The sequence below is a fragment of the Borostomias antarcticus genome (assembly GCF_949987555.1).
Source record: "Borostomias antarcticus genome assembly, chromosome: 15".
NCBI classification, from domain to species: domain Eukaryota; kingdom Metazoa; phylum Chordata; class Actinopteri; order Stomiiformes; family Stomiidae; genus Borostomias; species Borostomias antarcticus.
This window is the reverse complement of record NC_140248.1, coordinates 14,899,694-14,915,199: the sequence shown is the minus strand read 5'-3', so window position 1 is coordinate 14,915,199 and position 15,506 is coordinate 14,899,694. Positions and strand designations below refer to the sequence as shown.

General features: G+C 48.9%; 1 protein-coding gene across 1 annotated transcript in view; it reads left to right on the top strand.

Moving 5' to 3' along the window:
• Nucleotides 1-527: 527 nt before the first annotated feature.
• caln2 (calneuron 2) overlaps nt 528-15,506 on the top strand; it is a gene marked incomplete at its 3' end in the record, with an annotated part of 24,754 nt that continues 9,775 nt past the window's right edge. The window contains exons 1-2 of the mRNA XM_084449755.1: nt 528-648; nt 15,328-15,471. Of these exons, the coding sequence (XP_084305881.1) occupies nt 531-648; nt 15,328-15,471 (262 nt within the window). The 5' untranslated portion in view covers nt 528-530. The remainder of the gene's footprint in view (nt 649-15,327; nt 15,472-15,506) is intronic.

The window sequence follows — 15,506 nt, the reverse complement described above, 5'->3', positions numbered from 1 at the left end:
AAGGGGGAGACTAGAGGGGAGAGAGAAAGATGAGGGGAGAGAGAGAGAGAGAGAGAGAGAGGCTGGTAGGGAGAGGAGAGAAAGGCTGGGATAGAGAGGAGAGGGGTGGATATGGCATTCAGACTTAATTCCCATTTCGATTCACCTCATTATTCAGTCTGAACAGGCTCCCATTGCAGTTGTTCTCCGAGATGGGCGTTGCCAAAAGAGTCCTCTGCGATTAGTTCAACACCTAACCAATCACGTTGTGCAGTTTAATTCAGAGGACGCTGATCGGCCTTGTTGGAATTCCAACCATGAGATCACTCTGGACGCGAGCCTTTCCAGAACCTGAATCGCATTTTAAAAAAATCAGATTCAGGGGCTGGAGCCAAGCTAGTGGCTTCTGTTACAAACTGGTTTATGACTGTAGTACCAAATGTCCCTCAGGATGCAGACTTACACACTACAGAACACACATACCATACACACACACACACCTATAGCCAGTGTTTATATTGATGTGTATGTGCCGTGTGTGTAGGGAGAAGATGCCGTTCCACCATGTGCGGGCGGGTCTGCTCTACACAGGGAACTACCTAAGCCGCTCGCTGTCGGAGACCAGTGAGGCCTTCCAGCTCACCAGCATCTCCACAGAAGAACTCGGAGGTCAGTGTGTGTGTGTGTGTGTGTGTGTGTGTGTGTGCGTATTTGTGTTTGCAGGTGATTTTATAGACTGTGCACACACTACTGTCTTTCTAATAGTTTCTCTTAGTTCCACATCTCCAACGGAAACTCACTGAGCCGTTTAATAAAGGAACCACAACACTCACAAAGCAACACTGGTTCAATATATCTTCAGAACTTCAACCCCCCCCCAAAAGCTGTCCTATTGGACATCAGTGATTAACTGCCCCTGAACAACTTTTGTATATTATTCTTCTCTCTCTTAGCTTATCCCTTTCTTGTTTTTTTGCACCGGCATTTTGTACTTGCCCTTTGCACTGTCCTGTCTCGTCCCTGCACGGCTGCACCCTGTCCTATGTTGTCTCAATGTTATGCACCACGTCCAAAAGTAAATTCCTAGTATGTTGAAAAACTACAATGGCAATAAACAGACTCTGATTCTGATTCTGATCTTGATAATCGGCATGCACAGACAATTTGGGGGGCAGGTGCTCAGTGAAAAATGAGGGCACCTTGCGAGATGTTGACGGTGGGGGGGGGGGGGGTGGTGCTGACAGATCATTTGTATTTTGATTGTCGCGCGAGTTGTTGGGGGGGGGGGGGGCGGCTGACAGAGATATAGTTTGGCTTAGGGAGCAAACAATACACTTGTTTGGTTTATGTGTTACCTGGCTGGTTAGCTGTCATCACTCGGGCACTCTGGATGGGGAAAGGGCAGGGAGGAGATGCGTGTGCTGTGTGCAGTGCTGCTGCAGCGCGCCTCCATTTGTATCCGCTTTTCACGTTTACCGTTGACAAAGGAAGAGAGGGAGGGGAGGGGCACGGGTGTGCCGCGGGCATGTGTGTGTGTGCGGGGGGGGGGGGGTTGGCAAAATTACAACGCATTTTGGGGCATTATTATTACACGCTTTTAACCGAGAATTGATCGATGTCACCATGGGCCACATACAGTAGGCCTACACTGTAAAAAATAATAATAAAAAGGTAACTTTCAAAAGGGCACTTGCCTTGTCCAGAGGGCAAAGGGCAGGTGCTCTAACACCACCTCGTGTCTATCTGTGCACGTCCCTGATCCCACCCATTTTCTGTGGTTTGTGTCAGCAGCAATCAGCTGTTCCTGGGTGAGGTGTGATATGTTATGTTATGATATCTTATGTTATATCATGATATCTTATGTTATATCATGATATCTTATGTTATGCTAGACTGAAGCATGCTTCAGTGTTTATTTATTTAAAGGATAAGGACACTGAATTTCATGTTTGGCCCTGTTCCTGGCTTCCCTGGCATGTATCTGACTAGTACAGGTTAAAATATTTCTGTTTTGTGCAGTACAGAGTTCTGTGTCAATAACGTCGGCGAGTGCACCCTGGCTCGTTGCTAGCTATGGGCACACTCGAAAAACTCTAAAAAGTATTATTACGTTTATGCTTACCAAGCTCTGAAGTCGTCCTGTAAATACCATAGGTCCTTTCGCCTCGAAACAACAGTAACTTGTAAACAGTACTAATTTCATCGAACATACAACAGCCATCCTTTCACGCTGTAAACCTCCGCGAAATTCATCCGAATCCGAATTTCACAGAGGTTTACAGCGTGAAGGGATGGCCGTTGTATGTTCGGTGAAATTAGTACTGTTTACAAGTTACTGTTGTTTCGAAATGCGAAGGCGAAAGGACCTATGGTGTTTACAGGACGACTCGAGTGTGCCCATAGCTAGCAACGAGCCAGGGTACACTCGCCAACGTTATTGACACAGAACTCTGTACTGCACAAAACACAGGGACAGGACTAAACATGAAATTCAGTGTCCTTATCCTTTAAAAACACACATACAGTACACACATACACACACACACACACACACACACACGCACACAAAGTAATGCTTATTTAAAAGCAGTTCATTCAGACTAGATTGAGAACGTCTTCACTGTGGAGCAACATAGAAATAAATCTTACTGTCCCAGGAGACAAAGGAATGATCTCTCTCTCAATCTCTCTCTCTCTCTCTCTTTCTCCCTCAATCTTTCTCTCTCTTTTGATTCCCACATTCAGGGTTTTTCCTCCATTCCAGTTTGTGAAGCAGCTGCCTTGCTGTTTTTCTAAGTCATCTTGCAGATTTTATATAGAAAATTCTTCTTTTTTTTTTTTTTTAGGCTAAGCCTTTTTAACTGATGCTTTGCAATTTGGTCATCTGCCAAGCAGGGGCTGCTTGTGAGGTGTTGGGAAAAACTTCAAGCCGGTTATTTCTATCCTTGTTCATTTATGTCCTATTTTTTACAACCTAATTTTCAGGGGAAGGGGAACAATAGTATTTGTTTGTAGCCCCTAGAGCGCACACCTGCACTCGTCCGTAGCTCCTTTATATCTACAGTAGGAAATCCCCTCAGGCACACCCCAACTTTTGGAGTGCTGCTCAAATAAGGAGATGTGCATCACGCAGCAGGTAGAGGTGACAACGCCCCATCCAGGTGAGAGCTGTCAACAGACATAACACGGCTACTCACCATTAAGCATACTGTACAGTTGACTGCTTAGCTTCAGAATTCAGAAGATCCAGTGGTAATCATATTAAAAAGATCCTGTGGTAATCATACTCTATTATAAAGATCCAGTGGTAATCGTATTATAAAGATCCAGTTGTAATCATTTTAAAAAGATCCAGTGGTAATCTTACTATATTATAAAGATCCAGTGGTAATCATACTGTATTATAAAGATCCAGTGGTAATCTTACTATATTATAAAGATCCAGTGGTAATCTTACTATATTATAAAGATCCAGTGGTAATCATACTGTATTATAAAGATCCAGTGGTAATCATACTATATTATAAAGATCCAGTGGTAATCATTTCAAAAAGATCCAGTGGTAATCGTGTTAAAAAGATCCAGTGGTAATCGTATTATAAAGATCCAGTGGTAATCGTATTATAAAGATCCAGTGGTAATCGTATTATAAAGATCCAGTGGTAATCGTATTATAAAGATCCAGTGGTAATCATATTATAAAGATCCAGTGGTAATCATTTAAAAAAAGATCCAGTGGTAACCGTATTAAAAAGATCCAGTGATGATCGTATTAAAAATATCCAGCGGTAATCATATTATAAAGATCCAGTGGTAATCGTATTATAAAGATCCAGTGGTAATCATATTATAAAGATGCAGTGGTAATCGTATTATAAAGATCCAGTGGTACCCGTATTAAAAAGATCCAGTGGTAATCGTATTAAAAAGATCCAGTGGTACTCGTATTAAAAAGATCCAGTGGTACTCGTATTAAAAAGATCCAGTGGCTTTCAGCCACCTGAACATTTTGGAGTGGAAAGGCATTTGTACTTGTAAGAGACAATGGTTGTCCATTAAAGGTATGGGTCCTTATGGGAGCACTAATATATCAGTCAACGGGGAGTTTTGCACATTTTCTATGTTCACTCATACCAACTGCCATCGTCTGAATGTTGTATTAGTCTACAAACCTGTGCCTACAGATTGGATTCTGTCCAACAGGGTGCACAGACAGGAAGTACAGCTCACCCTGCGGAGGTGGAGGAGCGTGGAGCCAGGCAGACAGAGAGAGGACAGACGGACGGAGGACTGACAGAAAGGAGAACAGGCAGAGAGAACAGATAGAGGAAGGAGAACAGATAGAGAACAGACAGAGGGAGGAGGACAGAGAGGACAGAGGGACAGGGAACAGAGGGAGGAGAACAGACAGAGAGAACAGACCGAGGGAGGACAGAGGGAGGAGGATAGAAAGAGGGAGGACAGATCTGGTTTGTAGTGTAGTTAATATCTGAAGTTAGAGCTTCTGTCCCTCTTAATTTAAATAATCTGTTTTTTTTTTACTAGTTGTAGTAAAAAGTTTCATACATTTTTTTTTTTCATTTTGTACATTGAGTTGTGTATTGAGTTATATTTCTGCGTTGTGTATTTAGAATTACTATTCTTTGATGTGGATAAAGTTCTCACACCTGCACATACGACCAATAGCATCCAGCTGCAGCCTCGCAGCCGGGGTCCCACGAGTGAGGTGCCCCAGATGTGAGGTGCCCCAGATGTGAGGTGCCCCAGGCATGAGGTGACGTCACGAAGCTCGCGCAAGCGGAGAGGACAAGACAGAACAAGACAAAATGCAGTATGGAGGTAAGTCATGCTGAAATAAATCAATCGCTCGCCGTTATGCTGAAATAAATAAATTGCTCGCTATTAGGGATGCAAATTTGGAACGTTCCTCAAAATGGTCTGACATATTTTGGAACAAGCTAGCTAGTACTACACAGGTAATGTCATGATCTAGCAATGTCCCATTGTTAGCCACTCCGCCATTGTTACAAGAAGCCAGTTGGTTTAAATTACCCACGTTGGTTTCCACCACCATCCTTGTTCTAATAACTTGGTACACGCAATGTCTAAGTTCATGAGGTCTATCTTAACATATTTACAACAGGTTTATATGAGACATCGTTTTATCAGTTAGCTTGTGCTATAGCCCTGCACGTTCGTTGCAAGTTATATAGTGGGTCTACATTGAACCTACTTGCATACTTTGTTCTACCATTTATTGTCAAACTTTCAGACTGACTGCTATTCTACCAATGATTAACAATTATTGTGATTTTGACAGCCAGCATCTGTATACCCATCTAAATATACACTCTGTGCATACACAACGATTTATACGAAGGATTCACAAGCAGGCTGGAGGCTGCCTTTCTGGGTCTCTAGGTCTTGGCTAATGATTGTAGGTTTCATCCATTTCCTGTTGTGTTAGCTATTATTGTAATAATGAGGCACTGATGAATATTCAACTCTTATTTTCCTTTCCCATGAGAATACAGAAAGTCTGCCGTGGATTCTTCACCCAGTATGGGAACCTGGACACTGGACAATATGTGCAAGTTTTGCCTTTATTTGTTTACTGAAAAACAAAGTTGCTCATTGCTGATCATCATCTTTGCGAGAATTACAAGGCATGATAGCTATGTTTCATCTATTTTTTTCAACTTGAAAGTCATGTGTTTGAACGTTGCATGTCAATCTGTCTGCCAGATACTGAGGCCCCAAGCTAGGGAGATTTTCTTTCTAGATCCCCTCTGTGGCACTGGCTGGAGAGATGAAAGTCACACCCAACCTTTCAGGTTTTCTAGGGCACCCGGTTTCAACCTATCTGGATAGTGGTAGTTCTGTTTTAGACCACTGGGTCTTTTCTTTCTTTTTTAAATCTATGGTTCAGTTTTATTTTAACTAAAATGTGTATGTACCTACATGTATGATACATAATGTCCAATTTGGTGCATTAAAAAGATATAATCAGAACCATAGATAACATTTATTAGTGGGGCAGTTCTCTTTGAACCCATAATGACAAGATTTTTTGGGAGTTCGAATTAGTGGGCTAATTCAGTTCCAGTTGTGGTCAAACTGAACCATAATATTTGATTGTAAATCCTTTATTGGCAGTTGTACCTTCTTCACACCACAGGGCCTACCAAAGCAAGGATGTTCAAACAACTGTGGGGTGTTTATTTTGATGGTAAGACACTGGCTATTCACTATACATTATATTAGCCCTATGTTCTGGTGTTATAACATATGGAAAGTTATTATTTCTGTGCTTTTAGCATGTAACACACTATTGTTATTTCTCATACTACTTGTTTATTATTCTTGACAGTTTTTGGACTAAATGCCTACAGTTCTATTTCGTGGAGCTCCGCCCCACAGGGCTAGCTCCTATTGGCTAGCGAAACCCAGCTAGCTACATTGACTGAAGAAAAAAACATACACGCACCTGTGTCCAACCAGGTCCGGTGCACCACTGTATAAGCGGGCTACGCCCGCACATCTGCTCCTTCGAAATTTTCAGCTCGCATTGCTACTGAATGAAGTTAAGAAGATGTCTACTCAGCGGATCCAAGCGGAGCTGGCGGCGTCCTCAGATGACCCCCTGCCGGCGCCGATTGATCCGCCGGATCGTTTCTGTGTCTGCGGCTCCCGCTACAGCGACGTGGGACACCACCTCTGCTTCCGCTGTCTGGGGCCGCAGCACGCCAGAGCGGGTCTGGCTCCGTCCCCCGCCTGCGAGATCTGCGCCCTCCTGGACCCCATGGAGAGGATGCTCCGGGCGCATTTCTTCGCTCCGCCGCCGCTGGAGACTGAAGGTCTGGTCCAGCTGGTCGGCGAGGACATCGGCGCGCTCCCACAACAACCGGCGGCCCCGATTACCTCCCTCGCGCCTATACGGATGATGAGGAAGAGCTCTCCGAGGCAGACGAGGGTCTCTCTGCGTCGGAAGCCACTACGGCTAGTGGCGCCTCCTCTATGGATGAAGACAGGAGAGCGGAGATGGCCGAAGCCGCCGGAGCCGTTGCTCAGCTTGTGAGAATCTCCGCCTCCTGTCTGGGTGGAGTGATGGCCACGTCGGTGGTGCAGCAGCGCCACCTATGGCTCTCCCTGACTCGTCTGCGCGAGGAAAACAAGAGTGTTCTCCTCAACTCACCGGTCAGTAGGGAGGGGTTGTTTGGGGCGGCTGTGTCTAACATCCTTGAGCAGTGTCGCAGCCAGGAGCAGGACCGGCTCCTCCTCGCTCGCCACCTCGCTGCTCCGGGGGAGCGCAGTGTGCCGGCACGTCCGCGTGCTCCGGCTGATGCTGCCGCGACTGGGAGCAAGCGCCGGCGAACACACAAGGCTAAACAACCTGCCACGGGGTCCCGCCCCGCTACGGCCCATGGACCGGCTCGCCCGGGCTCCTGGACTGCGCACGCGGCTCCTCCCCCGCGACCTCCCCCTGCCTACCCCGCCCAGGGTGCCGGGACCGGACCGGCGTCTTCAAGCGCGCCCACCGCTCCGCCTCCGGCTTGGGGTAGGAAGAGGCGCACCTATTGATTGACGGTGCGTGGAGATGCGTGACTGTGTTGTGCCCACACCACGCTCTGTTAAGAGCGGCGGTGAGCAAGTTTCCCTGCTCAATAAAGCAAACACGATGCAACGTTATCAAGCTGGTTGTAATGTGCAGTCCGCATCTCCTCCCTTTTCAACTACTGTAATGTTCTCGGCTAGAGCCGCTGGGTCTTCTGTGAAAGAGTCAGAATTGACCACGGCAGGTCTCGCCGCAGCTGGAAGACCGGCTCGAGCCGCGGAGTCTTTTCCTGCTAAAGCAGACGTGACTCACGCGGGGCTCGCCGGCTCAGCTGATGTGATGTATTCGGCTAGAGCCACCGGGTCTTCCGTGAAAAAGTCGGAATTGACCATGGCAGGTCTCGCCGCAGCTGAAAAACCGACTCGAGCCGCGGAGTTTTTTCCTGCAAAGAGAGCAGACGTGACGCGCGCAGCTCTCGCCGGTTCAGCGAATGTAATATATTCGGCTAGAGCCGCCGGGTCCTCTGTGAGAAAGTCAGATTTGACCACGGCAGGTCTCGCCGCCCCTGTTCTAAACAGACCGTTTGTGTTTTTAACAGAGGGGATGTGTGCGCCCAGGCCAAGTGCTATGGCTGTACTGCCCTGTTCGGAGTTTTCTCGGGACCGACCGCTGGCGGGGTTTAGCGGCGAAAAAGATGCGCTAGACCCCCAGACGGCGTTCGTTCATTCGGGCCGAGCGTTCGAGCCTCTCCCTGTGTGTTCGACAGGTAGAGAGTTTTCACGCTCGCCGGTCAGTGAGAATACTTCCGTGTTTACTGCCTCGGCTGGCTATTTTCATGAGCAGCCGAGGCGTCGTGTGTGTGATACCAACGCTCGGCCTTTAGCTAAAAGGAGCAGGCCTATGGTGTCTGATATCCACACTTCATCTCACAACGTGCACCAGTCGCATGGTTTTCGCCTGGCCGCTTTGTGTGATGTTGGCGCGAAATCACTGCCCGCCTCATGTCCCGTCTAGTCGGTCTGCGAAAGACGGCACCTTGACAGATCATGCAAATGAGAAGGCGGGGCTTCCCGCATTGCAACACTCCGCCGTTTTCTCTCAATGGGATGAGCGACGGCGGCTTGTTAGCAATGCGGACGGTGTCGGCTCACTTCCTCTTTTTGTGAATGAAGTGCTTCTTGACAGGAATGCCATTCATTCTCGCGCTGTTCAGGGACATGGAACTCCCAATGGGGATTTTTCATCTCCCTTTCGAGGGTGGCCCGCCTTGGGCCAGGACAGCAGAGTTTCTCAGCTGTCCGGTGGCGGTCAGGGCCAAATTGAACTATGGCAGGTTCCTCGATCTGTTCCCGCGATCTCCGGCACAACCTCTTTCCAACCGCTTCACAGTCTGGCAGGAGAGATGTCTCCTGGACAGCTGGTTGCAGCGTGTTCTACGGGAAGGGTATCTCATTCAGTTTTGTTGCCCCCCACCGCCCTTCATGGGCGTAGTGGAGACAGTGATACCGCGTCCCGCTCAGGCTGCCGCTCTGTCAGCAGAGATTGCAGAACTGATGGCGAAGGGAGCGGTAACTGTGGTCCCGTCAGGCCAGGGGGACGAGGGATTTTATTCCCGCTACTTCCTCGTGCCAAAGAAGACGGGGGGCGTGAGGCCAATTTTGGACCTCCGCCTTTTCAACAAAACGGTGGTGAATCTGAAGTTCCATATGCTTACGGTGCGACAAATGCTGGAGGCATTCCTTCCCGGCGATTTTTGCACCAGCATAGACCTCAAGGACGCTTACTTCCACATACCGATAGCTCATCGGCATCGGAAGTTTTTGCGTTTCGCCTACCTGGGTGTGGCGTACGAATATACCAGACTCCCGTTTGGATATGCGCTCGCCCCCAGAACCTTCTCCAATTGTGTGGAGGCGGCGTTGAGGCCACTGCGCCGGCAGGGCATCAGGATCCTGGCGTACCTGGACGACCTGCTGGTACTGGCTCCGTCGCCTTTGTTGGCTCTGATGCATACCGCCACGGTGGTGCGGCATCTCACCGACCTGGGGTTTGCAATCAACTGGGAGAAGAGTGCTCTGTGGCCGGCCCGTCAGATTGTTTACCTAGGTATCAATCTGGACACGAGCGCCATGAGAGCACGGCTATCCGATTCAAGGAGGGAAACACTGGAGAAGAGTCTCAGTGTTTGCCGTCCTTCTCGAAAGATCGCGGTTCTGTCGATCATGCGCCTTCTGGGTCTCTTGGCAGCCGCCCATGTGGTAGTGTCACTGGGCCTTCTTCACATGAGGTGCGTGCAGAGATGGTTCGCGCGGCTTCGTCTGGACCCTGTGAGGCACAGACGGCGCCTTGTGCGGATGCCGGGGTCGTTGTCAGCAGACCTCGACTATTGGAGGGACCGGCGCGTAATAGCGCACGGTGTTCCAATAGGCAGGGTGTCGGCTCACGTCGCTGTCTTCACAGACGCGTCTCTAAGCGGCTGGGGTGGTACATGTCTGTCCCAGGCCGTAGGTGGTTTGTGGGCCGTCGGAGAACGGCGCCACATCAACCTCCTGGAGTTGGAGACGGTGCTACTGGCATTGCGCCACTTTGTACACCTGGTACAGGGGCGCGATGTGCTGGTGCGGTCGGACAACCAGACCACAGTAGCTTACATCAACCGACAAGGGGGAGTCCGCTCGCCAGCGCTTCACCGTCTGGCGGTAACGCTGTGGCGATGGGCTCATGTCAATCTCCGGTCACTGACAGCGCGGCACATTGCCGGCCGTCTGAACGTCGGGGCGGACCTGATGTCTCGGGGCGGGCCTCACCCGGGCGAGTGGAGCCTACATCCTCAGATAGTGGCTCAGCTCTGGACCCGGTTCGGCAGAGCAGGGGTGGATCTCTTTGCTTCGAGAGAGAACGCGAAGTGTCCCCTCTGGTTCTCTCTGAGACAGCAGGACCAGCCTCCGCTGGGCGTGGATGCGTTCGCGCATGCCCCCTGGCCGGGGGCGCTGCTGTATGCTTTCCCGCCGATGGGGCTGATTTTACCATTGTTGGCCAGGGTGCGGTCAGAGGGTGCATCAGTGATACTGATAGCGCCGGACCGCCACTGGGCGAGATGGTATGCAGAAGTGATGGCCATGACTACTGTAGAACCGTGGCACATCCCTCATTGGCCGAACGCTCTGTCCCAGGCGGAGGGCTCAATTTGCGCACCTCCAGTCTTGGGACGGCCGCTGGTGGCCTGGCTCTTGAACGGCGGAGATTGTCTGATAGGGGACTCTCTCCGGCCGTGATCTGTACAATTCAGAGCGCGCGCGCGGCTTCCACTGCCTTGGTTTACTCTGGCAAATGGGCTGCTTTTGCGCGTTGGTGTGAGGAAAGGGACTTCGCTCCCGAGTCATGCTCGGTCGAGGCGTTTTTGGAATTCCTTCAGCACCTGATGGATCATGGTGGCGGTTTGGCAGCATCCACTATCAAGGTGTATGCGTGTGCTATTTCCGCATGCTATGAGGGGTTCGCCAAAACTACGGTTTTCGGGCATCCCCTGGTTAAACGCTTCCTGGCCGGCACGCGCCGTCTTCGCCCTGTGCGTAAGGCTGCGGCGCCGCCTTGGGTTTTGCTCTTGGTTCTGGATGCGCTATGTAAAGCGCCGTTCGAACCAATGGAGCGGATATCTCTCAAGTGGCTATCGATTAAGACCGCGCTGCTCCTTGCTCTGACGTCGGGCAAGCAGGTCAGTGATCTGAGGGCGTTGACAGTTTTTCTCATCACGGGTGATGGGAGCAAAGCTGTGTTGCGCACGGATCCATCTTTCGTTCCGAAGGTGGTCCGGGGCGCCTATAGAGCACAGGATTTGGTGCTGGGAGCCTTCTATCCTCCACCTCATGCGAGCGAGGAAGAGGCCCGCCTGCATTTGTTGTGTCCTGTGCGTGCGTTGACGTGTTACGTCCAGCGCACGGCTGCGGTCCGCACCACCCCCCAGTTGTTGGTTTGCCACGACCCAGGGAAGGTGGGTTCTCCGTTGTCGAAACAGCGTCTCTCCCATTGGATCTGTGAGGGCATCGCCCAGTCTTACGTGACTGCGGGTCGTCCTCTGCCTGGTGCTGTTCGGGCACACTCCACAAGGGGTGTGGCCACGTCAGTTGCCCTGTTCAATGGTGTGTCAGTGGAGGACATCTGTGCGGCGGCGACTTGGTCATCCCCGTCTCCTTTTGTCCGTTATTACCTTTTATCCATGTCCTCTGTCTCTGTGGCGTCATCTGTGCTAAACACAGCCGCCGGTGCGAGCCGGCGTTAGACAGGATTTTTTCATGTAGGTGTTCGGCTCGAGTCGCCGGGTCTTCTGTGAAAGAGTCAGAATTGACCACGGCAGGTCTCGCCGCTACTGGAGAACCGGTTTTGAGCCGCGGGGACTTTTCCTGCTAGGAAAGCAGACGTGACTCACTCAGGTCTCACCGGTTCGGCTAAGGTAGGAGCGGGCCCGTCTAGTGACGTTCCGCTCCTGTTTATGTGTGAGGCTGGGACGGGCTTGTTACGGAGTAACCGCTTTGGTCCAGCTCTCGCCCCACGTGCCTCTCCTTGCCCTCGGCTGTGATAGACTGAGTGTGGCGGGGTGGGGCCAGTGCTTGGGTCGGATCAACTGTTAGTATGGTCTCGCCTTGGAGCCCTGGCTTGTGTCCTGACTGGTTCCCTTACTGGGGCCAGCAAGAGTGTATGGTGCGGTCGTGTAGCTCCGCTTATGCCAATAGGAGCTAGCCCTGTGGGGCGGAGCTCCACGAAATAGAACGATGGTTACGTATTGTAACCCTAGTTCTATGAGTGGAGCGGAGCCCCACAGGGAACAGACTTGCTGACCCCGCAGTCTGCTCGCTGAAAATTTCGGTTAGGAGCAGATGTGCGGGCGTAGCCCGCTTATACAGTGGTGCACCGGACCTGGTTGGACACAGGTGCGTGTATGTTTTTTTCTTCAGTCAATGTAGCTAGCTGGGTTTCGCTAGCCAATAGGAGCTAGCCCTGTGGGGCTCCGCTCCACTCATAGAACTAGGGTTACAATACGTAACCATCGTTTTTACACTACATGGACAATTCCTGCACAAACTCCTGCAGAGCTGGATGCTGATGTCACATGCTGTGACTTCTGGGGGGAGGCATTATAACTATTATAACTTGGGGAGCATTATAATTATTATCATAACTATGCTAAACTTAACCTACTATTTATTAACTTACAGTACGCTCCGAACCCCCTGGACTCGACCCTCGCCCTGCTCACGGACAACCCCTTTGGATCACGGACATTGTTCTGGCGCCTGAGCACGCACATATTCCAACACCCCACCGTTCATATACATACTGCACCACGCCTAGTTACTCGCATCTATGCATAGCCTAACACTGCACCCACACATAGATACAGTATCTACACACGCCACAAACATTTCAGCGCAACACACACCCATTCCCGCATTTCCCCTCCCCTTTCTCAATAAATACGCCTGTGGGCTACTTGGTTCCCCTGTCTCTGCGTTCGCCTCCTTGGGTCACTCTGGTCTACCGTTAACAGATGGTCTGGATGAAGAGGTGTTCTCCTTCCAGTACCAGAGGGACTACAACATGTTCTGTTTGGACTCGGTTGACAACAAGAACATGAAAGTGTGTGCCTCATTTGATAACTCTGATTAAAGATGATGCAGAAGTCACCTGCGTCTGATCTCTTTACTGAAGTTAGTACAACTTAAAGTACAAAGCACATTCAGATTGTCAGTATTCGCATTATAAATCAGAGGTGGTAACAGTATATCCCTATTTCTTTATATGCTGGCAATGTTTATATTCCATCCATATTTGTGTAATATTTCTAGGCTGCAGTGTTCATAATTTAGTACGTAATGCAGTGATGTTTGTGAATGTGCTTCATGGCTTCTGGCAAAAGGTGGTGGCTTTGAATAAATTAAGTTTTTTTTGTCATGTACAGTAAGTTTCACAATCATACACATCATCTAACGTAGATCTGAGACTGCATGTCCCGGAGGAAACTGGGGCTATTCAGAATGTTAATGTTTTGGCATTACCTAGAGGTGATTAGATCTGAGTCTAGTAACAATTGAGCCCTTGAGATGAAGAACCATATATGGGCATTTCAAATTCTTCCTCTTTCGAAAAATATAAATGAAAACTTTTTGAAAGACTAGCACAGACGATTTGAATCTAATTAGAATAAGGAAGCCTGTGTTATGCATCTTCAAGGTAATGAAATATAAATGTGATATTAGTCTAATTACTAGTAATATTGTTGATTATGCAAAATATAAAAAAAAAGTGCATGGTTCTTAGTCTTAAAGGAGTAGTAAAGGTAAATTGCATGTTTAGCCCTGTTTTAAGGTTACTTATGATCATATACAATAGTTCAGATCAAAACGTTGACAAAAATAGCACTTTTGAGAAAGTCTGATAATTGCTCTACCACTGTTTTGGTCATACAATGGATGTGGGTGGGCACCTTGAAAAATCTTTCAAAAACATGTTAAACTCTCAATTTCAAAGACAACGACTTTGTGACGTCACCTCACGCCTGGGGCACCTCACGCGTGGGACCCCGGCTGCGAGGCTGCAGCTGGACCCTTCTCCATACGACAATATTGTGTCGGCTAGTGACTTCACAACCGACGTTGAGGATTACCAGTGAGCTGCAGAATGATTTGGGAGAGAGGCGATTACACAGTTCGACTGCTCCAGTTATAACAACTTCAACCATAAACTGTAGGGCGGGTCTCATATACCCGCACGGCAACTGCCGCCAAAACGATTACACCTCCCCCTAGAGTCTGGGGGTGAATTATGCCCCCATAGTGTCCACCACAGCACAACAATTCCAAAATACCTTTAGCCTTAGCCTTTGACGGTAGCGTCAAGGGTTTTGCACTATATATTCAGGGCTTCTGTCTCTCAACCACCACAATCTTCTATCTCACTATCTCAGTGGAAGGGATTGACAACAATGACAGTTGTACTATGACGGCAAAAAAATAATGTTTAATAAAAGTTCAACAAACCAGGACCATGGAAGTACCATCCCACAAACCTTATTCAGGAAATACAGGAATGTAGTGTTGTTTTCTAGCCTTGTTTTTTGCTGTGTTATGCTATTTATTTGACAGTTTAACTTTTTTTTACCATAATGCATTACGGTGCTCTGTGTTTCTCTTCCAATAATCACAGGAAAGTGTTCTTTTATCGGTCAGGAAAGCTGTAATACAGGACATGACTTAAGAGTGTAGACAGATATAGAGAAGGAACAAATTAGAGGAAATCTCCATTAAAATAAAGGCTTCAGCGGGGGGAAAGACTGAAACACTTTCTGTCAGTGAGAGAGAGGGGCTTGTTTGTTGCATCATTTCTGTCAGTGAGAGAGAGGGGCTTATCGGATCGTTTCTGGTGTGCAGGTTGATCCTTTGTTGAATGGTAAACTTGGAGCTTTAGGCAATGCCAGACTTTCAAGATCTCTGTCTCCAAAAGTCTAGAGACAAAATTGTTTCCACTCACTTTTAGTTACAAAATCTGGATGAATATCTTCAGTCTCTAGTTGAGCGCAGCGTTTAGAGTTTAACTTGTGAGTGAGTGCACAGATACCATGTTAATGTCTAGATTAGGATTAACTAGGGTCACACAGATACTGTATGCTCTTAGCACAACACAATGTTTATGATACTGTGTCGATGCCACTGTGTGTGTGTGTGTGTGTGTGTGTGTGTGTGTGTGTGTGTGTGTGTGTGTGTGTGTGTGTGTGTGTGTGTGTGTGTGTGTGTCTGCAGAGATCCGGGAGGCGTTCCAGGTGCTGGACCGGGACGGGAATGGCTTCATCTCCAAGCAGGAGCTGGGCATGGCCATGCGCTCCCTGGGGTACATGCCCAGCGAAGTGGAGCTGGCCATCATCATGCAGAGACTGGACATGGACGGTGAGGCAGGCAGGCACGGGTGGGGGGTACATGTA